This window comes from Bombina bombina, chromosome 4 (genome assembly GCF_027579735.1).
Source record: "Bombina bombina isolate aBomBom1 chromosome 4, aBomBom1.pri, whole genome shotgun sequence".
NCBI lineage: Eukaryota > Metazoa > Chordata > Amphibia > Anura > Bombinatoridae > Bombina > Bombina bombina.
Window position 1 is genome coordinate 757,573,684 of NC_069502.1, and position 26,966 is coordinate 757,600,649.

General features: G+C 38.4%; 1 protein-coding gene across 1 annotated transcript in view; it reads left to right on the plus strand.

Moving 5' to 3' along the window:
• LOC128656883 (ribosomal protein S6 kinase alpha-2) overlaps positions 1–26,966 on the plus strand; it is a 631,966-nt gene that overhangs the window by 504,168 nt on the left and 100,832 nt on the right. The window contains exon 11 of the mRNA XM_053711048.1: positions 14,539–14,603. Within this exon, the coding sequence (XP_053567023.1) occupies positions 14,539–14,603 (65 nt within the window). The remainder of the gene's footprint in view (positions 1–14,538; positions 14,604–26,966) is intronic.

Sequence of the window (26,966 nt, forward strand, 5' to 3'; positions counted from 1 at the left end):
AAGGAGTAACCTCAACCTACAGTCTGGGGTAGGGATACAGCCAGGAAACCGGCACTGGCTTTGTTTGTGGGTGGCGCAGCCAGTACTCAACAGAGTGTCACAGAGGGAGACAGTGTGACCATGGAACTTAAGGACACTGGAACTTGTGGAACAGCAATTGTTTGGGAGCTGGCCTTAGCAAACTTGCTTGGGACTTTGCATTATATGAATATCCCTGCGCCCAGAGCTCAGGGTATAAACGCCAGCAGGAACCCCCCAGGATGCCCCAAGCTCAGGAGAGATGGGATAACCCCTCCCAGCAACTGATAAGTGTAGGGCCCACTGTCGGACAGCCCCAGGCCAACCCGTTAAGGATCTAGCCGGTTCTGCCGAACTGGAGGGGGGGAGATGTCACGGATACCAGACAGCTAAGGCTACAACCACCCCCCCTACAACCTCACCCTGTTGTTTCTCAGTGGCTTTTTGTTGGCTTATTTTGTGTTAAGAGAAGAGTTGGTCCTATGATCGGGAAAACCCTCCTAGGCTGGCCGGGCTCCTGGAACTCCCAGTTGACCACCTCACAATGGACACCCGCCCTAACCCCTCTCAGGCTGGCCGGGCTCCTGGAACTCATGGTCAGCCACAGGACAGCAGTACATCCACTAAATTTACCCCTGGTCGCTCCAGCAAGCCATTTGCCCCAGAGCTCTGTTCTTTGGGGATTGTTAGCCCATAGGAGGAAAAGAGCTGGGGGAATTATCGGAGGGGAGCTCCTTTGGGACCGGGGGTTTTGGACACCAGTAACCCCATAACTTCAATGGGCTGTAACTCCAGTCCCCAGTAACAAATCATGGCTGAGTTTTGGACTGTAGCATCTGGAGACCGAGAGCTTTAAATGACATACTGGAAGTGCCACCGCCCCACCGGGATCACCCTGAAACCACCACCCCTAGGTACTGGGATTATGTGGGACTGTGGCTCCTATGGAGGTGCCGGGTTGTCTGAAGGGGCGGGAATGGTGGGAAAATAGTGGGATTGCCCAGGGTCTAATCAAGATGAGCTGTGTGTATAAAAGGAGTGTCCCGGAGTATTTCTCACAGGGGGCAGGCAAGGGGGGTACCCGCTCATGCAGTTGGTGCCACAAGTTTGGGCCCCCGAGTTTTTGGCTGCCCCACCAAGGAGCAACTTCCACTTATAAATGCCAGCAGGAACCCCCCAGGATGCCCCAAGCTCAGGAGAGATGGGATAACCCCTCCCAGCAACTGATAAGTGTAGGGCCACTGTCGGACAGCCCCAGGCCAACCCGTTAAGGATCTAGCCGGTTCTGCCGAACTGGAGGGAGGAAGATGTCACGGATACCAGACAGCTAAGGCTACACCCACCCCCCCTACAACCTCACCCCTGTTGTTTCTCAGTGGCTTTTTGTTGGCTTTTTTTGTGTTAAGAGAAGAGTTGGTCTATGATCGGGAAAACCCTCCTAGGCTGGCTGGGCTCCTGGAACTCCCAGTTGACCACCTCACAACGGACACCCACCTAACCCCTCTCAGGCTGGCCGGGCTCCTGGAACTCATGGTCAGCCACAGGACAGCAGGACACCCACTAAATTTACCCCTGGTCGCTCCAGCAGCCATTTGCCCCAGAGCTCTGTTCTTTTGGGGATTAGTAGCCCATAGGGAGGACAAGAGCTGGGGGGAATTATCGGAGGAGAGCTCCTTTGGGAACCGGGGGTTTTGGACACCCGTAACCCCATAACTTCAATGGGCTGTAACTCCAGTCCCCAGTAACAAATCATGCTGAGTTTTGGACTGTGGCATCTGGGGACCGAGAGCTTTAAAATTACATACTGGAAGTGCCACCGCCCCACCGGGATCACCCTGAAACCGCCACCCCTAGGTACTGGGATTATGTGGGACTGTGGCTCTTATGGAGGTGCCTGGCTGTCTGGAGGGGCGGGAATGGTGGAGAAATAGTGGGGTTGCCCAGGGTCTAATCAAGATGAGCTGTGTGTATAAAAGGAGTGTATGTTTTACAATAAAATCAGTTCCTGTTTCACCTGAATGCTAGCATGTCTAGTTATTTAGGTGTGCTCCAGCTAAAAACACTTTCCTGGGCTACATAGCAGCATGTGCCAGGCAGAGGAAGGACCTTCTGGCAGAGCTACCTAGTCTGGGTAGCTGGAGTCTGCCACAGGGTAGGACCCTGACTACTGGTGCTGTCGGGTATCAGGTGTGGCTACAGACTGTGGTCACTTGCCAGCTAAATAGCTGCAGTCAGCAGGGAGGAAGCAGGACCCATTTGGCGGATCTATCCAGTTGGGGTACCCGGGGTATCCGTCACAGTGAACTCATTGTCATGTTCAAGAAACCAGTTTGAGATGATTTGAGCTTTGTGACATTGTGCATTATCCTGCTGGAAGTAGCCATCAGAAGATGGGTACACTGTAGTCATAAAGGGATGGACATGGTCAGCAACAATACTCAGGTAGGCCGTGGCATTTAAATAATGCTCAATTGATACTTATGGGCCCAAAGTGTGCCAAGAAAATATCCTCCAAACCATTACACCACATACACCAGCCTGAACCATTGATACAAGACAGGATGGATCCATGCTTTAATGTTGTTTATGCCAAATTCTGACCATACCATCTGAATGTTGCAGCTGAAATCAAGACTCGTCAGTCCAGGCAACGTTTTTCCAAACTGTTAATGTGCAATTTCGGTTAGCCTGTGTGAATTGTAGCCTCAATTTCCTGTTCTTAGCTGACAGGAGTGGCACCCAGTGTGGTCTTCTGCTGCTGTAGCCCATCTCTTTTAAGGTTTGATGTGTTGTGCATTCAGAGATGGTATTCTGCATACCTTGGTTGTATTGAGTGCTTATTTGAGTTAATGTTGTCTGCCCATTCTCCTCTGACCTCTGACAACAAGGCATTTTCGTCCATACAACTGCCGCTCACTGGATATTTTCTCTTTTTCGGACTATACTCTGTAAACCCTAGAGGTGGTTGCGCATGAAAATCCCAGTAGTTCAGCAGTTTTTTAAATACTCAGACCAGCACGTCTGACACCAACAACCATGCCATGTTCGAAGTCACTTAAATTCGCCTTTCTTTCCTATTCTGATGTTTGGTTTGAACTTCAGCAAGTTGTCTTCACCACGTCTAGATGCCTAAATGCATTGAGTTGCTGCCATGGGATTGGCTGATTAGCAATTTGTGTTACCAAGCAATTGAACAGGTGTACCTAATAAAGTGGCTGGTGAATAAATATAGAAATATATATATATATATATCTAAAAATAAAAATATTTTCTTCTATGTGTAGAACATTTGAATTTTAAATATTCATAACCCACGTCGGGTGGAGCGGACTTGGTCAAACATGGTCGAGTTAGCGTGCGATAATAGTTTGTTTTTTAAAATTGCGCTCCATTGAAGTCTATAAGGTGAATGCGCTGTTGTGATATATGAAGTCCTGAAGTTAGCGCACATTGGGTTTTACTTGCGCACAAACATTTTACTTTTAACTTGTAATACTGTACACATGCGTATTTGCACACGCTAAATATTTACTTCTAGCAGTGTTTGTGCGCAAGTGAAAGTGCTAACTAGCGAAATAGCACGCCACTTATAATCTGGCCCTTTATGGGAAATTACATTTTGAGTGTAATGCCCCTTTTATATATTGTTTCCATGTCACTTTTAAAGAAGATAACTTTTCCTGTTAAGTGTATGTGTTCTCATTCCAACTTTGAGGATTATAAATCTATTAATACAATATTGAACATGAAGTATGAATATTGAGTATGTTTATATAATAGAAATTAGCATTGAAACATTTTCCATTGATAAAACAAAAATAAAATGGCTCATTAGGCATGATCAGATAATCAGGTTACATTTTACCATCACCCATGGTTTCTTTTCAGCAAAATAATTGCCTGAGAATCAAATAGAAAATGATGTTGCAAGTGTCTTGTTTACCTTTTCATAAATAATACATAACAATTCTATTATCATTAGAAGCAATGTCAGTGGGACAAACATAATTAATTAAAATACTGAATTTAAATTTTTTTTTTTTTTATTGCTTTTCATATACATATTCTAAGCTAGGGTTATGAATACTCCAAATCTTAATTTGTGTTTTTTATTTTTATTATTTTTCTTCCATAAAACAAAAATCTTCCCTTGAAGAGACATGTCCTTACTAAAAACGCGTGGGCAGTCGAAATCTTTGATCTGTCCGATAATAACTATCACAATTGAAAATTGATATACCATTTACTAACCAATCACACTGCCTCTTTAATTAAAACATATTTAATTATTTATTTAATGTACACATTTCAAAAACGTCACTTCAAACTTCTACAATCATCTAGTGTTACAAGTGAGTTTTTCAGACGGCTTCCGATCGGAGAAGCAAAACGTGTATTGGCGTCCATGCTCGAATGGCCTGATCAAGCTGTTAGTAAGCTGGTGGATCCTGGAAAACTTTACCCTGCCCATGCTTCCCTTAGTCGGCTGTTCTGGCTCGGGATCGACAACGTGAGGAAGCTGCCAGATAGTGAGCTAAGTGACTAATTTTGCAGTACCCGATGTGGGGAGGCTAGCGGTGTGGAGTGGCGGAACATCTTTTTGGCAGTCAGGAGGAACAACACTCACTGGTCGAAGCTATGGCACAAGAAAAGCTTTGGTATATAGACCGACAGTACTGCGGTCCACTTTAGTGGGCTTGAGCAGTCTTTACCGGGCAGCACCCTGGAGGACGCTCGCCTACCGAGGCAGAATGGGAGACCAACCAAAGTATTAAGGTGAACCAGCAAGGCATTGTACAAACCTAAAGAAAGACCACTTAAGAGAGACTGTATATAAACACTGACCTGCTCTAACAAAGCCTCACACATAATTATACACGGCAAAAGTTTGTGTTCACTGTACACCTATATCCAGCCACTGGATCTATGTCAAACAACAAAGACCTCAGTAACGATACAACGAGAAAGTAAGGAGGGCACAAATTAAAAAAGTTATGGCCCGCAGTAACTTTACTTTTTTCTGAAAAATTGGTCAGAGTCCTTTCAGGACACGTTGATGCTTAACTGCAACGCACACTTTATTTGCTGATATCCCTCTGCAGGATGTTACACTGTGCTAAACTGAGAACATAGTGACCAATGTGATTTTATCTTCTCTTGGCTAGTCACTTAGAGTTTAGTTTGACTGAAGGACTGCAACTATGATTCAATCATATATGCAAGTCCCTTAAAGAGTGGAAAAGAAAAGGAAAGGAAAAAGGTAATTGTAATTTCAAGAAGGAACTTTTATACTAAAGGAATACAGGTGGCCCTCGTTTTACAACGGTTCAATTTACAACGTTTCAGAATAACAACCTTTTTTTCCAGTCATGTGACTGCTATTGAAAAGCATTGAGAGGCAGTGCATTTATTAAAATAGCCAGTAGGTGGAGCTGTCTGCTTGTGTTGCAGCAAAGCCAAGCAAGCTGAAATTAATCAGTTTAACCAGACCTGAGCTATCAAGCAGATTTCAAAGGAGCAAGATCTTCCTGTCTATAAATCAGTTCAGATTGGAATGCATAGAAAGAACTGTTTGCAGAAAAATGCAAGTGAAGTCTGTGTTGTGTGATTATTTTGTTAGGTTTATAATGCTGTTTAGCAAATGTTTTTGTTCATTTAACTTAGTTTAATTATATATTCTGTGTTGTGTGATTATTTTATTAGGTTTATAATGCTGTTTAGCATTTAAAGTCTTCATTTCAAAGCTTTAAAAATAATGTATTAGGTTTTACTTATGACAATTTTGAGAGGGGTCTGTTACCTATCTCCCTCACTTCCCATTGACTTACATTATAAACTGGGTTTCAATTTACAACGGTTTTGATTTACAACCATTCCTTCTGGAACCTAACCCTGGCGTAAACTGAGGGCTACCTGTATACCTTTTCCCTACTGTGACTGCTTGTGCTAGCCATCAACTGTCAGGCATATGCTTAATATGGATGATTTATGGTCTGGGACACAGGAATTTCAACAATATTATAGTAAAGCTCCATGGCATACCAATTTTTCTATTTTTTTTTCTTTTCTATCATTATTATTTTTTCTTTGTCTTGGGAGGTTACATTATGAACATATATTGTTTTAATATTTCCCAAGTATACTGTCCAGAGTTTTGTCTAGGATTTATCTGCTATAATTATCCTGCTCCATGAACGATGTATTTTTATTGCCAACAGTACATTACTTTAAATGCGCTACTATTAGTTTCTTCATTAATATTTAGCTGTCAACCCAATTGAAGGATTTGGATAATCGACAGAGTATACAGGTGGCCCTCGGTTTACAACGGTTATATTTACACCATTTCAGAATAACAACCTTTTTTCCCAGTCATGTGACTGCTATTGAAAAGCATTGAGAAGCAGTGCATTTATTAAAATAGCCAGTAGGTGGAGCTGTCCCCTTGTGTTGCAGCAAAGCCAAGCAAGCTGAAATGAATCAGTTTAACCAGACCTGAGCTATCGAGCAGATTTCAAAGGAACAAGATCTTCCTGCCTATAAATCAGTCCAGATTGGAATGCATAGATATAACTGTTTGCAGATAAATGCAAGTGAAGTCTGTGTTGTGTGATTATTTTATTAGGTTTATAATGCTGTTTAGCATTTAAAGTCTTCATTTCAAAGCTTTAAAAATAATGTATTAGGTGTTACTTATGACAATTTTGAGAGGGGCCTGGAACCTAACGCCCTCACTTCCCATTGACTTACATTATAAACTGGGTTTCAATTTACAATGGTTTCGATTTACAACCATTCCTTCTGGAACCTAACCCCGGCGTAAACTGAGGGCTACCTGTATACATTTATCCACTAAAAAGAAAAGAATGGAAAAAAGGAAAAATGGTTGGTGACTCTAATTAGAAATTCCCATTCTGTATGGTTTGTTCATTTTCCCCTAATCAAAGCATATGGTATAAACTGCAAGTCGATGATACTGTATGTATCAAAACAAAAAAAATCAATTCTAGCATATTGCAACCAACTACATTAAATATTTAGGAATTGTGCTATCCCCAATACCAGGGGAATGGTATAAACTAAATTACAACCCCCTATTTATAAAGATAATTGAAGCAATCAAGAGATGGACACATTTACCAATCAGCTTCTCAGGAAAAATAAACATGGTTAAAATAATAACGCTGCCTAAAATATTATATCTCATTCAAAATCTACCTTTGAATATCAGGAACAGTGATATAATTACGTTTAAAAAAGCATTAACATATCTATTTGGGAGAGGTAAAAAACCTAAAATAGCCAAAGCAAAACTTTGTATCTTAATAGAATGGAGTGGGGTGGGACTACCAGATAAAGAAATCTACAATTGGACAATTCTCTCAAAAATAATAATGTCCTGGCTAACGGAGAATAAGGACTTTATTGATTTAGAGAAAAACCTAGTCAAGCCTTATGAATTAAATGCATTGATCCATATAGATTATAAAAAGTTACCCCCTAAAATCAAAAGGTTAGAAAATATAAGCAATTTAATTGTCTCATGGCGAAAAATTTGCAAAACTCTTAAAATAGATTACCGCTTCTCAAAACATCTTCCCATTAAGGGTGACCCAGAAATTATGGTTAAATTTAAAACATGCAACGCATGGCAAACAAAGGAACTTACCCATCTATATCAATTTATTGATGAAGATTTTTTTTTTTATTTATGATTTTGATTAAAAGAAAAATAAATTGGATATTTGAGACAAATCAGTAGAATCTCATGAGAGTTGATATCCGAGGAAAGCAATTTGGGAGGGGGAAAACGTGGAGAGAGAGGAAGGATTATATATATATTATATTATTTTTTATATTTTCCTCCCTTTTTTTTTCTCTTCCCACTTACAGGCCCATTTATCAAGCTCCGTATGGAGCTTGAAGGGCCGTGTTTCTGGCGAGTCTTCAGACTCGCCAGAAACACAACTTATGAAGCAGCGGTCTAAAGACCGCTGCTCCATAACCCTGCCCGCCTGCTCTGAACAGGCGGACAGGAATCGCCAGACATCAACCCGATCGAATACGATCGGGTTGATTGACAGCTCCCTGTCAGCAGGGGGCGGCGTTGCACCAGCAGCTCTTGTGAGCTGCTGGTGCAATGTTAAATGCGGAGAGCGTATTGCTCTCCGCATTTAGCGAGGTCTTGCGGACCTGATCCGCAGTGTCGGATCAGGTCCGCAAGCCCTTTGATAAATGAGCCTGATATAGGTGACAAAGGGATTGATAAAACATAAACACAAAGTAGACTCATGTAAGGATTAGTATAGTATGCATAGTTAGAGTTATTAGTATATATAGAAAGAAAATTAAATAAATTATTGCTTAACTGTATTTGTGTTTTTAAAATATGATAGACGAATAACAGGTAACATATTTATTTGAGATACATAATGAGAAAAGTGTAAAATTGTATCTTTTTTTTTTAATTGGGTTACTGTTTCTCTTGTCTGATGCTCTGTACTACAAAATATTGAAGTGACAATATTTTGGATAATGCTTATTATGTTATGTTGCACAATATTTTATAATAAAAAGGAAATATAAAAAAAGAGAGAGTTTTCATGCAAAGTTGTTCTATAAACATAACAAGACCATCAGACCAAATACATTTTATTACATTTTAGCCTGGTTTACAAGAAGAGCAATACATTTTTATCGCTCTTGACCACTATCTATGATCAAGGTCAATCAATAGCGCTCCCATGTTAGTGCTGGTATTACAAGTTGAAAATAACAATGGAGTGCATGAGCAAAAGCCTTATGAGTGCTAAAATCTGGATGTTTGATATCGTGACCATGTTATCTCCCTTTTACCCATAGATTTCTATGGGGTGCACTAAAAAGCCTTTCCTTTTTATTGCTCTAGTGCTAACTTGAAGGTACACTAGACCAGCTGTGCTAAAGACAATGGTGCATTAGGAAGACTTCAAATACCTATGTTCTAAACTTAGAAGAAAATGTTATTTTTAATTTTAAATATATATTTATATATATATATATAAATTCAATATATGCACTCCCTGGATTTATAACACAGCAATCTTTAATACCTTGTGAGGTATTTTCAGGTTGCGTAAAAAGTTTAAGCGGTAAATGCGATTGCATATTACCGCTCTATGCTACCCATAGAAAGTATAGGGAGCATAAATTACTGTGAGTTCGCATAAACAAATTTGTGGTAATTTAAATAGCACGCCACTTGAAATATGGATTTGAGGGTAAAGAACACTGCAAATTCGTGATCGTGTTTACGCTCCTAACGCTAATGATAGAGCTCAACTTGTAATCTAGCCCTAAGTAGGAAATAAAGCTAAATAAAAATTAAATGTTATAATTACATAGACAATGAATGTCTGCAAATACTACTATGGTAAAGAGATAATTACATACCTACATTACCTAGATATAACACAAAATTACATACATTTGTAATCTAATGTTAGACAAAATCGCAAAATAAAGATCAGAACATATACTTCTATAAGCAATACAACTATGAATGAGGTTGACTAGGAACCATAACTAACAGCTATATATAGAAGGACAAGAGTTCCCATGAAGTTCTGGACAACAAACAGTGACATTCACAGGTCTTGTCACCTTAATGCCCCATCTGTTACACAAAGGGTGGCGAGAGTTGTCTTTGTTTTCCTCACTCTTTGGGATAGAGGTGCCACTCTGGAGCTGTTATCCTCAAATGAGAGATAGGAGAACCATGCACAAGAGGTTCTGCTGTAGAGAATCCAGCCATCTTCAATAATTTCAGTCCTTGGGGAACAGATTCAATGGTATGGGTTTGATTTTTTAGCTAAATTAATTTGAAGTGATCAGGTAGGGAAGGTATGCAAAAGACTGCTTGCAATTCTTGAAGCTAAATCTACCATAGCAAACCACTACAACTCTAGGTTTGTCAATGTTCAGATTTCTAGGCCGCAGACCTCTGTGTGCTCTTTCAAATAGGTTCTCTCTGCCAACTACTTGATCTAGGAGTTCCTGAACTAGTGCTATCTAAAAAATAATTTAGGTCGTTAGTGAATCACAGATTTTGAAATACCTCTAAAGCAAACATTGTTCCTCATGGCCTGCAAGTTTAAGTTCTAGTTGATCAATTTGCCCCGCAAGGTTCTGAGAATGTCAGATTTGAGTGATCTATAGATAAGTCTTCTTGTTTACACTCTAAAGCAGTGATTTTTAACCTTTTTTTTTGCCGTGGCACACTTTTTTACATTAAAAAATCCTGTGGCACACCACCATCCCAAAATTTTAAAAAAATCACACATTGTAGCCTAATACAGCATATATATATACACATACACACAAACACACACATACTGTATGTATTGTGCTGTTATGCCATGCCTCCTACAAACTACCCCTGCACTGGGAGTAAAATACAAGCAAAGTTTAAAAAATATATCACACTGTTGTCAGTATGCCGTGGCACACCTGAGGATCTCTCACGGCACACTAGTGTGCCACGGCACACTGGTTGAAAAACACTGCTTTAAAGTGTCAGTTCTGTTACCGATCGCAGCTATACCTTTAGTCAGCTTGGCAGGAATTCTCTGGATTATTTGAGTTAGACTTATTAAGAGCTGCTACCATTTATTTAAATGTCTCTCTCTAGTACTATAGTGTTGTGAATGAGAAATACTATGCCCACTTGAATTAGAGTTTGCATCACTGTGTCTGTCAGCTAACTCTGTAATGATCTCCCTGTATTTCTGAGAGAAATGGTCAATGACAGTCTTTTTAACCATAGTGGAAGATTTTATTTTTTTTGCTTGAAGAGTGCGGAATGTTGATTGTAAGAATGCAGTCAAAAAAATCTTTCATTTAGTGCAATAGATATGGCAACAGTGAGTTGCAGAGTTGTGAGTGAGAGGCAATTCAAGGCAAACCATTTATATATATCACTAATAGCACATGTTGTGGGACCCCTCTTCTGAGGTTGACTGGCCCATCATTAGACTATTTCAAAGGAAGGAGAATCATCAATATGTGTCGGCTTCACCCCATGCCCTTTCTTTCAGGGGACTAAGAAATGGAAGAACCAGAGAACAATTATGTCAGGAGAAAATGAAAATATATATGATATACCATGAATAAATAAATATCAAAGAATTCAATTTACATAATCTCCCTCCTCAGGGGAATTACCCACACTGGGTGACTGCATCTATCGTTAAGGGGTTAAAGGGACAGTAAAGTCAAAGTGAGAACTTTCAATATTGAGATACTATGTTTAATTTTAAGTAACTCTTTAGATTACTCCTATTATTAAACTTGCATCATTCTCTTGGTATTCTTTGTTGAAGAGTAAATCTAGGAATACTCATAGGGATCCAGCAGCATGGATACGTCTTAAGTACTGTATGGCAGTGTACATTGTTGAAACGCTACCGCCATAGAGTGCTAAAGACAGTTGCAACCTCCAGCATGCATGTGTTTGGTATAGAGCAAGTATAGCCAATTGCCAGCCCATGGGCCTTTTACAGCCCTCAGCTTTCATTGTTTCCACCCCCGGGAAAACGCAGGACCAATAATGTGTGCCATATTTGTCTGCAGGGGAAAATAGCAGACAGAGGGTACCTTGCAATGTCATCCAAAACTTGGCCCTGTGCTACAGGATTTTTCTAGGAAATATATAATTGTTTATTTAATAGCTATAAATTTGTAAGCAACTACAAAATAATTATCTGAAGCCTGCATGTGTTAGGAAGTTGGCCATCACTGGTTTAGAAAATAAGAGGGATGAGTTAGGCCAATAAATGGAAGGCAGAGGAACCAAGACTGTGATTGGAGCAGTAAAATAGCTTGACAATGCATGTTCAGCTGTGACAAAAAGTGAGCTGTCCCACTGAAAGAGAGTGAGCTACAGTTAAGAGAGAATTCATTACCTAAAATTATCATCTCTATGATTTCCCAGGTTAGTAGGATATAGAGATACAGACTGGGCTGGTGAATACAAAGCTACTATTGTTTTTATGTTCTTGTATATGATTAGGTCTATCAGCTGGACTAGTTCTATGGACAGCCATGTATCAGCATTTATTTTAAATATTATTAAATATTACAATGTGAGATTTAATTAATTAAATTATTTCTGTTGCTTATGATCTACTGTTATTGTGACTTAAGAATTATTGGCAAGGTTTGGATTAACCAATAGTGTAGTGTATACAGAATTTAAAGGAACAGTAAACATTAATAGTAACCACAAAGCTTGTAAACAATTGCACTATATTGATTTCATGTTGGCACATTAAAATGATATATTTAACCCCTATAAGATACTGTTATACTTACTTCAATGACTGCTTCTCAATCCCAAGCACCTGCGTGTTTTTTTTTTTTACTTTTATCTATAGACATCAGTATACATATAAAACTTTATATTTTGGGGTTTGGTTTGGAGTCTGAAAATCAGCACAATGTTATTAAAAGTAAGCAAAACTATACATCTTTACAAAAATATTCCCTGGTGGGCTATATAAATGGATAATTTAAAAAACATTTATGCAAATAAAAATCTAGTGTACAATGTCCCTTTTAAAGATTTTTGTATCCACCTCTTCAACTGTTGGTGACTATCCTACTCATAAAGGAGGTATGTCAATGTGACCTGAATTTAAATACTTTTTGGTAATTTTTTGTTTTCAAAATATATATTTAACCAAATGTTTAGATTTGTAGGGATTAGCAATTTGACTTGGGATCCTGAATGTCATGTCCTCTCGGTCTATTTATTCCCCCCCCCCGGTCTCTCTCACATACCCCCAGTGTATTTATTTTCCCCCTGGGTCTCTCTCATGCCCTATAATGTATTTATTCCCCTCCTGGTCTCTCTCGCATCCACCCATACCACTCACTGCAGCCCAGCTTGGTGCATGCACACATGAGACTCAGGCCGAGCAACAGCTGGAGGCTAGCAAGGGGAGCGGGATCATCATGTCTTTACAGTAGAGGGCTGCAGACAGGAAAGATACACATTGCAGAATAGAGGGAAGTGATGTGGTCGGATGGGGGCAGCACCTGCAGAGGAAACCAGGAAACAGCAACGTGCTCAGGAGTGTGGGGATATATAATACGTTATACAGCAGGACAGTGTGATGAATGTACAGCGGGAAAGACTGCTAACTGCTATTTTATATATATATATATATATATATATAGGGCACCTGTAGGCACATTTTAGTCTCTTGGAGGGATCGTTCATTGGGAAAACTTCCATCACCAAGCATGATCAGTTCAAAAAAAGAAGTCAGGCAGTTGGATACAATGTACAGGCCACTACAAATGGGGCAAAACCAACCATAAATGCCTGTGGCCATGCTTTGGTGACAAAACATTTCCAATCCAAAGTTACTGAAAAAGTTTATGATTTGTATAACTGTACCAACTGTAGAACTGGTCATGTAGTTTACACGATTACCTGCTTAGTGTGCAATCTGCAATATGTTGGTATGACCACAAGGGAAGTAAGGGTGCGTATCAGGGAGCTCCTTTGTGATATCACTTCTATTAATCCCTGTTCAGCATTGGCAGCACATTTTTGGGTTAGAAAAACATGATTGCCAAGTAGTGGCATTTCAATGGCTGGTGATAGATCAAGTGAAACTACTTGGATACTCTTCTGTTGAGGAGCGAGGCACACTGGATCTTCACACTGTGTACCAGGATACCTCAACTTTAATACAGCTGTGGACATTATTAATATCTGACATTATAAATGGCTGATAATAACCTATATACTTTCTTTTATATGATATTAATTTAACATAAAATATATATATATTTCGTTACATAGAATATAGCAGATTGCACTCATTTTCTATAGCCACACTCTCAAAAGTGTTTTGATATTCCGTTTTTTTTCAATGATAATATCTAGAGACTCATCAGACATGACATGAAATGATTGGTTCACTATGAGTTAAACATTTAAAGGAATTTGTATAGATCAGATTCTGTCCAATCACAAGTATGCATATGGTATATAAGTGCAGGTGTGCAATATGCATACAGGTCTCTGATGACAGCAAAAGCCAAAATGTGTCAGACCCATTCCTTTATCACTTGTAAGTGTGATTTTATATATTTTTTTATGCATTTGATGCTTGAATAAATATCTATCTGTTTTTGATCCATGCTCTGCATATATTTGTTTTTTCTAGCCTGTAGGCCCATGCCTACTCTGCCTTATTATAAATCCGGCCCTGCCTGAATGTCTGTGAGTTTAAAGGTCTAATTTTAAAAATATAAGTACATGTAACATAGAATTATTGTGTAAAACTGACCAGTAACCACAGTGGAAAATCTGTGCAATAAGTGATATCCTAGTAGTTAAAAGTTGTCACTGGCCTGGCATAAATCAAGGCTCTGGAATTAAATATAACTCAATGACTCCAGCCATTCTTTTACATTTGTAAATTAAATTGGTATCACTAAGTTATTTTTATTATTTTCATTCAACAGGTGCTGGACTTGATGGAGTTGAGGAAATAAAACGGCATATGTTTTTTATCACAATAGATTGGAATGTAAGTTACTCAATATTTGATTTGTTGTAGATTATTTATTTTATATCTAATTATTCTATTATGCAAAGCATATCAGAAATTATTATTTATTTGAGTGATAGTAATTCCTGTTTTTCAATCTTCAACCTTGGTCCTTTGCTGTATTCTGGAAAGAGAAATGGAAATGGACAAGCTGGCTAAAATTACAGAAAAAAAATAATGTATCTAATCTATCCAATACAAATAAATCTCAGCTAAAGAAATTGTGGTTTTGTTTACAATTTAAAGTACAACAGCTTTTAGAATATGTTACTAGATCCTTATTCACAAGTCACAGTTAACAGCTTATAAAGGAGATTGTGTGAACAGTGAGAATTCTGCTGCTAGTTTTTATTTTTTAAGCCCCATAATTTTAATGGCTTGTGAACCGCTACTTGTTCTTGGAAGATCAAAAAAGCAGGAAGATACCATGCCATTTCCTGCCTTAATATCTTTATTTGGCTTGGTTTGTCTGTCATATTTATGAAATATATACTTTTATATTGTAAAATGTTAGATGCATATCATTTGAATTCAGGTTGACAAAAATCCTTCTGTGTTCATTCCTTTAAACCTACACTGACCCCAATGTATCCCTGGTCTGCCTGTCTAACCAGCCAATTGCAAACACTATCTAACACTTAAGGTATACCCTAGACCAGGGATCAGCAAACTTTTCCCATGATACTCAGACAGCCTAAAGAGTATCTCAGCATCATGGGAAATGTAGTTCCAAAACATCTGGGGGCCCAAGGTTGCTGACCCCTGCCCTAGACCACTGGTTTTCCAACCTGTCCTCAGGACACCCTGACAGCAGGGCCGACTCAACTAAGGGACCAAGTGGATCCAATGGACCCAGGCAGCACTTGACAAGGGACAGCACTTCAGTGACTGAGTCAGTCAGTGTCAGACCCAGACCACTCCTGTCCTCTGTCTCTGTGGGGTAATTCACAGGCTCCCAGCAGCATAACCTCACCATGCACAAAGACACAGAACCGATCAGCGGCAACATTTAAGGTGGGACAAGTGAATCTCTTCCTTAACTTCCTTTCCACTTATTGCACAATTGTCCATAAGCATTGGTTGCATGCATGTAGGTAGGCAGGCTTAATAAGATCAGAGGTTATGCTAATAGGTTTATATGCTACACAGTAATGTCACACCTGTCATTCTACTCTTTTAGTGAAGCCCTGATCCTCCTATATGTGTGATCAGTTCCAATGCTCATTAAAGGGGCAGTAAAGACAACATTAAACATTCATGATTTAGTGCATGTGATTTTAAACACATTTCCAATTTACTTCTAGTATGAAAATTGGTTTGTTCTCTTTGTTTCCTTTGTTGAAGAGTAAACCTAGGTAGGCTGATAGGAGCTTAGGAGTGTGCACATCTCTTTAGCAGTCTATGGCACAGTTTGCAACAGTGTATAACATTGCTATACACATTGTTGGCAACACTGCTGCCAGATGAGTATTAAAAAAGTGCACGCTCCTGAATTTTCTGTGGTTTACTCTTTAAAATGATATTCCAGCCAAAACTGGAATCCACATAGATGTATTTCAGTTTTAAATAGAAGCATTTTTGTATTATGATGAAGTGAATCCTGTCCGCCCGACATAGCTAAATGCCGACAGCATATGCTAAATCACTTGAAACTGATGCAGTATAACTGTAAAAAGCTGACAGGAAAACATCACCTGAGAATTTCTATGTATAAAAGGAAGATATTTTACCTCACAATTTCCTCAGCTCACCAGAGTAAGTCCTGTCTAAAAAGTTATACTTCAGCTGCTGTCCAGCTGCAGGTAAAAAAAATGAAGAAATAAACTGCAGCCAATCAGCATCAACAGTTCTGAGGTCATAAACTGTTCTACTGTGATCTCATGAGATTTCACTTAATTCTCATGAGATTTCATAGTAAAGTTCCTTAAACTGAATAGGGAAATAACATGAGTGTGCATGAGGCTCACTCCCTTGCCTGTCCCGGGACAGGCATACTGATTTGCTGCTTAAAGTTCTTCACATTTTGAGATAAAATATCTTTATTTTTTACATAGAGATGCTCAGGGGATATTTTCTAGTCAGCTTTTTATAGCTATGCTGCATCACTTTCAAGTGTTTCAACATTTGGGTATCATGGCCCTTTAACACAGTTCCACACCCACTCATTGAAAGCTAACTTTAATAGAGAATGACAACAGAAATTCAGAGAAAGAGAATTCCTTTTCTTCCATCCCATATTTTACTTTACTCTCTTCCATAGAGACACATGTACATTAACTTGAAGGAATCACACACTCTCTGTGCCTCTGACATATTTTCAACACTTTTTGACTGGAAGCTCAATAGCCTTCCTACCTGCTATAGTGCACTTTGCATAAAAGTGCACTTACTAAAGACTGTCATTTCATTATCCTTTTTTTCAAGTTTTATTTCTCCCTGAAATGTACCCCTACAGTATATAGGGGTGCATAAAATTCTAGCACTTTAACTTAACTGTTATTGTTTTCTTTTTTAATATGTTAGGAGGACATCAGAGTAAATGCATAAAATGCTGGCACTTTAATTTAAAGGGAAACTAAACCCAATTTTTTTCTTTCATGATTCAGATAGAGCATGCGATTTTAAGCAACTTTCTTATTTACTCATATTAGAAATTTTTCTTTGTTCTCTTGCTATCTTTATTTAAAAAGCAGGAATGTGATGCATAGGAGTCAGCCATTTTTGGTTGAGAACCTGGGTTATGCTTGCTTATTGGTGGGTAAATGTAAGCCTCCAATAAGCAAGCACTAACCATGGTGCTGAACCTAAAATAGTCTGGCTGCTAAGATTTACATTTCTGCTTTTAAAGTTAAGATAGCAAAAGAATGAAGAAAAATTGATAATAAGAGTAAATTAGAAAGTTGCTTAAAATGCCATGCTCTATCTGAATCATGAAAGAAAAAATTTGGGTTCAGTGTCCCTTTAACTGTTATTGTTTTTTTTTTTTTAATATGTTAGGAGGACATCAGAGTAAATATTTTTTTAATTAAAATGTTTTTGTTTTGTTTTAATTGGAAACTTATATTTTATTATTTAAACTATTTTTCATTTACAAACTTAAATGTTTTCATTTAAACTATTTTTAAATTAGAAACTTCCTTTTTTTTATTTAAAACGTTTTATTTAATTAGAAACTTACATTAATAATTGCAATAGACCAGTTGGTGCTAATGAAGCAGGCTGGGTGTGTTAGCATTCCCTCATTATACCACAGATTCCAGTTAAAAAATGTGTGAGGATATAACAGAAAAACAGTTGCAAGTTTGTGTAAAATGCTTATATTCTTTTATTTTATTTGTTTAAACAATTATATTGCAATACATTTCTTGGCCATTATTTGCCTGTGCCCATTTCATCAGGCATAGCTAAACATTGTGTCAACCTAACTATTTAAAGACCAAACTACCAATAGGATAGTAGGTGGTCCATGAATGCTCCAATCAACATACATAGCTGTAATCCAATCAAATACAAAAGAAATATCCCAAGTAACTAGACATTGAATCATGGCAAAAATAAGAGTCATATGACTAATCACATGATCATATCACATGGTTTATTTTTTTACCTGTATGTATAGATCTTAAGGGAAGAACAAAGTCGGTAAAAAGTGTGGGCAAAAACTTTTCATATAAATCTCAAGGAAACAGCAAAGTTAACTTCTAGGGACCCATTTATCACGGCCCGAATGGAGCCGTATACCACTGTTTCCTGCGCGAGCCTTAAGGATTAAGACTGCTGCTCTGTAACTTGTCCGACGCCTCTGAGGCTGCGGACATCAATCCGCACGATCTCATACGATCGGGTTGATTGACACCCCCTGCTAGCAGCCAATTGGCCGTTAATCTGCAGGGGAGCGGCATTGCACAAGCAGTTCACCAGAACTGATTGTGCAATGATAAATGCCAACAGCGTATGCTTTCAGCATTTATTGATGTCTGGCAGACATGATCGCTACAGTGGGCAAAACTTACAGCTCTGGGTCCTCACTGGTACTCACAAACAGCTGCACAGCTCTCAGGCAGTTAACCCCAGACAAGCCTGGATGCAAAGCCCATAGGGAAAATTACAAATAAAATTATTAACACAACAATTAGAAAGTCTGGCACTCTCTTGCAAGCACACAGTTAGGTTAAAAGCAAAATGGAAGAGTTACAGCATTGTGTGGCTGTAGGTTAGGGACCCAGAGAAGAAGAGACCTTGATGTGATCCTGGGCCTATCACCATTTGGCCAAATGCTGTAACTAGCTCCTCTATTTTGCTTTTAAGCTAGCTGTGTGTTTGTAAAAGTGTGCAAGACTTTCTACACCAGTGTGCTCCTGCTCCCATAGACAAAACATGTAAAATTATGTGGTAAATATCTATTTTTTGTCTGGGGACTCTTGCTAACCTACAACTTGCCCCCATGACCACAACAGTAAACAGTGAATCTGACTGTTTACCTTACACAGCCATTGGATCCCTCAATATGATCTTAGCTCAAAGTAGCAATGTGGGAACGTGCTGGTGTAGAAATACATTGGGAGTGTGGTGCAGCCAATAAGAGAGGCAATACAGCCCTATATGTACTTCTACACCAGTATGCTTCTGCAATGCTGCTTGAAACAGGATCACTTGTCAATAAGCAATCTGATGGCAGTCAATTAAAAACATAAATAAACTAATAGGGAGGTGCCAGGGAATGATAAGAGCCACAATTATAAATGTACATTTCTAAATAATAAAAATAAAAAAAAGTTTTACTCCATGCTAAATTTATTTCAAATTATATTAAAACAATAACATTCCATTTACCATCACTTAAAAAATAATAAATATATTGTTATATTTTATGGCAGGTGTTATTATATCATTCAAATTAGATATGCATTTTTTTTCTTTATTCCTTTGAGAAATGGCTAACAAACTTGAACAAAATTTGTTCATTAACTACGAACTAATACACCATTTGTTCGTTCATTCAGTTTCCCGTCTAAAATAAAGAAACTAAATGAACAGTTGAACAAATGTTTTATTATTTAATATGTTTGTTTAGTTAATGAAGGAAATTAGCTTAGTTAATAAATGAGTTTCAGACTAAGCTAGTTAAAATCTGTTGTTTCACAAACAAGGCAAACAAAATTTCGTACATATCTAGTTCAAATTTGATTGTGATACTTGAAAATATATTATTTATATATTGTTAGAAAACTGGGGGGAATGTTAATTTAGGCGAGTTACCTTTAATTTTGTAGTCCAGCCACAATCAATTCATCATGTCACCAGTAAAAGGAACATTAAATTGCTGCATTATGAAAGCCTGGTTGGAGGTCCTGTCTTCTTGTCCGCTCTTTAGAAAATTACATTCATTATAATAATGATACTTAGGATGAACACCATTAGAAATGTCTTTTAATACAGCCATACTACTGATACAATAAGTTAAGACTTTATAATAGTTATGATAACATTTAACAGCAGATCTGATTTATTAACATTTTTAATTTTGTAAAATATTGTTCCTCAAGAAGCAAGGAATGGTTAATGCTCCACATAAGTTGTTAGAATATTATGTGATTTAAAGGGACATAATACTCATATGCTAAATCACTTTAAACTGATGCAGTATAACTGTAAAAAGCTGACAGGAAAATATCACCTGAGCTTCTCTATGTAAAAAAGGAAGATATTTTACCTCACAATCTCCTCAGCTCAGCAGAGTAAGTTCTGTGTAAAAAAGTTATACTTCACCTGCTCCCAGCTGCAGGTCAGGTAAAAAAAAAAAAATGAAGAAATGAACAGCAGCCAATCAGCATCAGCAGTGCTGAGGTCATGAACTCTTACTGTGATCTCATGAGATTTGACTTAACTCTCATGAGATTTCATAGTAAGCTTCCTTTACCTGATTGGTGAAATAATATGAGAGTTCACGAGGCTCATCCCCTAAGCTGTCCTAGGACAGACACACTAAAATGCTGCTTAGAAATCCTTTACAATGGGATGTGGCTACTGAGGAACTTTTTAGGTAAAATATCTTTCTTTTTTACATAGAGATGTTCAGGTGATATTTTCTAGTCAGCTTTTTACAGCTATACTGCATCACTTTCAAGTGTTTAAACATTTGGGTATTATGGCCCTTTAAATGTTAGAAAATGTAGTTAGCAAAATATTGACTTAATTTTAATGACTTTATCACATTGAAATCACAATTATTTATCAACAGCATGCATTGCGCTACCTATATCTCTGCATGATAAAGACTGCTTGCAGCTAGTCACAATGACCATCCTGTTAATGATCATCCCCAGCTATAATACATTTTATAACAATGATATTTTAGTACCAGAGTTACTGGCCAAATATCTTAACTGTGATATTTCTCCTCTGTAATAAATCTAATGGCAACTTCTCTCACAGCAACCATAACTAATCAACCTAACTGTCCACAGCCTCACTGCATAACCTCCTTAGCAACTGCAGTTAACCTCTTATGACACAATTAGACTGTTTAGATTCAATAGCTTAAAGGGACAGTCTAGTCCAAAATAAACTTTCATTATTCAGATAGGGCATGTAATTTTAAACACTTTTCCAATTTACTTTTATCACCAATTTTGCTTTGTTCTCTTAGTATTCTTAGTTGAAAGCTTAACCTAGGAGGTTCATATGCTAATTTCTTAGACCTTGAAGGCCACCTCTTTTCAGAATGCATTTTAACAGTTTTTCACCACTACAGGGTGTTAGTTCATGTTTTTCATATAGATAACACTGTGCTCGTGCACGTGAAGTTATCTGGGAGCCAGCACTGATTTGCAAAACTGCAAGTCTGTCAAAAGAACTGAAATAAGCGGGCAGTTTGCAGAGGCTTAGATACAAGATAATCACAGAGGTAAAAAGTATATAAATATAACTGTGTTGGTGATGCAAAACTGGGGAATGGGTAATAAAGGGATTATCTATCTTTTAAAACAATAAAAATTATCGTGTAGACTGTCCCTTTAACCCCCTTAGCCTGTATTCTTTATCCACATCATAAAGGAATGTAGTGTTAACATGGGACCGCCCAGTATTGGATTTGTCTCTGGCTATATTACTTTACTTTTTCTGTCAGTATAATTGTGAATTCTGAGAAAACCTAATCAAAATACAGTCTGTAAGATGTCAGTTAGGCTTGCAAGGGCAAATTGCTTAGAGAAATTGATGATAAATGTGAAAGTACTTCAAATATAACCCAAGGAACACTCTTTTCCTGGTCACTTGTTGACACTGCTAGACTAATTTTACACTGAAAAAATACAAAGCACTACAGTAATTTATTTATAGACTTTGGTATCCCTTAAATTGTTAACATGCTTAAACTTAAAGCATGAAATACAAACACCTCTTGCTTTATATCACACTCCATAAAGAGGCCAAAAAACAAAACCTGTCACATTTTCAAATTGCCTAAATTCAGCTATTGGATTTGCAGCATTTGCAGGTTACAGAATATGCTTTTTTTTGGGAGCGTGAGACAAGCCCAATTTTACACAAAAAGCAAAAGGTGTCCTTTTATTAGACTAAGGGTTAGATTGCAGCTTTTTTAGAACATCACAGGTAGATAACTACAGGTAACCATGATATGGTTGCAAACAGAAACAAATTATATTCATTGTTCAAAAGTATTGACGCAAACCCCCCACTGCAACAGGTCACAGGTCTGGCTTAGTAAGACCACAACACAAAATAACAGTAAATAATAGGTAAGTACAAAATTAGTTATTTTGAAATTTGATTGTCAAGCAATTTCCAAATTTTGCTGCTGGTAGCAGCATTCAACTATTTTCAGCTCTGCAAACCCAGATCTTTGTGTGTTGCACTGTAACACTAATATATCCTGCATCGCAAAAGGCGAATTCTGCTACCCACGGACATATTTGGAATTAATTTGCAACGAATATCCATATATAGAATTTTGCACATAATTAGTAAATAAGGTCAATGATTAAGCTTTTGTGTAGGCTGAAAAATGGTGAGCACTACTGGAATTTTTACTGCTAAATACTGTATATTAATTTGCATCTATGAACCTACACTAACCTTTGTGACTATTGATTATTAAAGGGATAGAAAGGTAAAAATTGAAATCTTCATGGGAGCATTTCAAATTTAAATAGAAGGATTTTTGCAATAAACTTCCATTAGCAAAAATGATTCTCACAAAATGAATTACTGTTTTTCATCAGCATGTGCAAATATGCTGTGAGAGCCCGTGCACCAGCACAGAGGGCTCCATTTATCATTGTTATTCTCCTACACTTGCGCCTAAAAAATACGCTGTTGTAAATTTTCTCCTATTTATCAATGCAAAATACGGCTAAAATTAAGCAAATACGACTGCAAAATTCTCCCTCTCTATTCTCTCTTGCCAAGGAGCACAAGTCCGCCAAATAAAGCTTAAAAATTGGCTTTTTCTGTCGTATTTTTAGAAATATGCCTAACTAATTGCCGAAATTCAGATTTATCATTATTTTGCACCTTAGGAGAATGTAAAATTCTAACGTTCTATTTCGCTCTAACCGCGCCGGGCTTTAGTGCCCGTTAGGATGCAATAGAATGTCCCCCATCATTGAAATCTCGCGATCACATGCACAATCCCTGGATTTCAATTTGTCTACATCGGAACGTTGTTCCGATGTAGACTAAATGACCCTATCATGAAAGGATTAATAATTTTAAAACAAAATCATTTTTATTTTATTTTATTACAAGGTTAGTTTAAACAATTGTATTTAAATAAAAAAATAAAGTAAGACAATTTTATGTACAAAAAACAAGTGAATTTGGGAGTATTTCTAATGATAAATAAGGCGCATATGTAATACTAATGGCGAGATTTATCATTAATCCGCCGCATCTCGACTTCGGAAATTGGCGTTAAAATACTATGTTTTATGATGAATATTGGTGCACATGTGCGCCTCTCCAAAGGCGAGCTGCGGAGAACTGATAGGAGAACTGAAAGTCGTCTTTCAAAAAATAATGATAAATGGAGCCCAGAGAGTCAGCAGTGGTTTGTATGCTACAAATTAAATGATTATTGATGCAATATATATCACTGCCTACTCTCTGAGCTTGCATTATGTTATCATCCCTCCCTACAACTCTCCCTCCTTCTACTCCTCACACCAAACTTCACAGAAGCATTATGTCATTAGATCAGCAACAGCTTGCTAATTCCCTCAAACCTATCCTCTCATCCTTCTCCTCCTTTTCCTCCCCTGACCAATCTATCTGCCACAATAATTCCACCCTTACATCTGTCCTTGACAATCTGGCCCCTTTTACCATAGCATGGAAATCACACACTCATCCTCAGCCCTGGCATACTCCTCTGACACGGTACCTACGCAGATGCTCCCGTACTGCTGAGCGGCACTGGAGAAAATCTTGGAGTTTAGCTGATTTTCTTCATTACAAAATCATCTTGAACTCCTAATACTCTGCCCTTAATCTCCATAAGCAACACTACTTCTCTACTCTTATCTCTAATCTTTCTTCAAACCAAAAACGTCTGTTCTCCACTTTCAATGCTCTTCTCCGCCCTCCCCCACCTCCTAATACAACTTCTCTGTCAGCTCAAGACTTTGCCAGCCACTTCATTTACAAAATAGACTCCATCAGAAACGAAATCAGCTCTCAACATAATTACATTCTCTCACCCCCTCAAATGCTCTCAATAAACCACAACCCACATAACCTTAAACTTAGCTCATTATTACTGAGGAAGACGTTTCGGCACTTATACTGCGCTCTCACCTCACTACCTGTCCCCCTGACCCTATCCCCTCACAGCTACTCCCCTCCCTCTCTGCTACCATTACCCCTATACTCACACACATTTTCAACCTCTCCCTCAGCACCGGTATATTTCCCTCATCTCTGAATCATACACTAGTCACACCTATCCTCATAAAAACCTTCCCTTGATCCTACCTCCCCATCCAACTACCGCCCTATTTCCCTCCTCCCTCTTGCCTCAAAGTTTCTTGAAAAAATAGTATAGCAAGCCTATCCTATTTCCTTACATCAAACTCCCTCCTTTACCCACTGCAATCTGCATTTCGTCCCCATCACTCCACAGAGACAGCAATTGTTAAGGTTACCAACGACCTACTTACAGCAAAATCAAAAGGCCACTTTTCTCTGCTTATCCTCCTTGATCTGTCCGCAGCCTTTGACACTGTTGACCACCCTCTTTTGCTCAAAACCCTCCAATCCTTCGGCATCTATGACAGAGCCCTCTCGTGGCTCTTTTTCCTACCTGTCAAACTGTACCTTTAGTGTAGCCTTCTCTGGGGCCTCCTCTGCCCCATCACCACTTTCTGTCGGAGTACTGCAAGGCTCTGTCCTCGGTCCCCTTTTCTTCTCAATCTACACGTCATCACTAGGTTCCCTAAAAAAGTCCCACGGTTTCCAATATCATTTGTATGCTGATGACACCCAAATCTACTTCTCTGCACCAGACCTTTCTCCTTCCTTGCTAACCCGTATCACTGTCTTTCTCACATCTCTTCCTGGATGTCCTCTTACTACCTCAAGCTAAATCTCTCCAAAACTGAGCTCCTTATTTTCCCCCCTTCTTCCAAAATCTCCACCCCCAATCTCTCTATAACTGTCGACAACTCTATCATTACCCCTGTCTTGGGGTCACATTTGACTCAGATCTTTCTTTCACTCCTCACATTCAGTCCTTGGCTAAAGCCTGCTGCTTCCACCTTAAAAACATCTCTAAAATTAGACACTTCCTGACACAAGACACAACTAAGATTTTAATCCACTCTCTCATCCTTTCCCGCCTCGATTACTGCAACTCTGTCCTCTCTGGTCTCCCCACCTGCCGCCTAGCTCCTTTTACAATCCATAATGAATGCCACTGCCAGGCTCATCTTCCTTACACGTCGCTCTTCATCTGCTGCACCTCTCTGCCAACCCCTTCACTTCGAACACAAAATTCTCACTCTGACATACAAAGCCCTCAACTGCACTGCTCCCCCCTATATCTCAGACCTTGTCTCCAGATACTCTCCCTCCCGTCCCCTTCGCACTGCTCATGACCTCCTACTCTCGTTACTTCATCACACTCCCGTTTATAGGACTTCTCCAGACTGGCTCCCATCTTGTGTAACTCTCTGCCTCACTCCACAAGACTCTCCCCTAGTTTTGAAAGCTTCAAGCGCTCCATAAAGACTCTACTGTTCAGGGATGCATACAACCTAAGCTAACCTTTCTTTATACCAGTTCCTCTCCTCCATCGCTATCCCCTGAACCCCCTTAGCATGTAAGCCTAAGAGTCCAGCTGTTTGTAGATCACCTTCTTAAGAACTGACTACAACAGTGCAACTCTTGGCAGGAACCTCTACCCATTTGATCCATATAATTGTTTTGTTGTACTCCGCATTTGTTTATAGCACTGCGGAATCTGTTGGTGCTCTACAAATAACCAATAATAATAATGTTTGACCACTGGTGCACGGGCCTCCCAGTATATTTGCACATAGGATTTACCATTTACAGTGGGAAGTGCAAAATATTTTTTTCTGCATATTTCTGTACTTCTGCTTAACAAAGGCCTGTATACAGGTCAAAATATATTTTCTTTGTTTTTGCCTATCCTCTTCTCTTTTTGTTCATATCATTCATCAGTCTCATTGACAGAGCCCCTTAGCAGATGTTGTGGTAACTAGCAGCTTTAAAATGGTGGGTATTGCTTTCTTTTGAGGCTGTTTTTCTGTTGTTTTTTCAAGCGCCAGTACAAATTTTAAGGCTCTCTTGACGTGATGTGTGTGTGTGTGTATGGGTGAGGGTTCTTGCAAATCTGTTTAGGATACCAGTTATATACTACTGAAACAGACCATTTTTAAGTATTTTGTATATATTGTGAATGCACTTGCAAAAAAAATAAAGCTTTTTTATGGTTAAAGAGACATGAAACCCATTTTTCTCTTTCATGAATTAGAGCAAACAACTTTAAACAACTCTCCAATTTACTTCTATAATCTAATTTGCTTTGTTCTTTTGGGATTCTTTGTTAAAAAAATACCTAGTTATGCTCAGGATCTTAAAGTTAGCTACTGATTTGGGGCTACACAAATTAGCCTCTTGTCATTGGCTTACCAATGTGTTTAGCTAGCTCCCAATAGTGCACTGTTGCTTCTTCAATAAAGGATACCAAAAGAAAGAAGCAACATTTGTATAAGAAATCAATTGAAAAACTGTTTGAAATGAATGGCATAATGTCTGCCTCTCATGTGGCCTCCTAATTGTGATAGGCCCTTGTTTTCT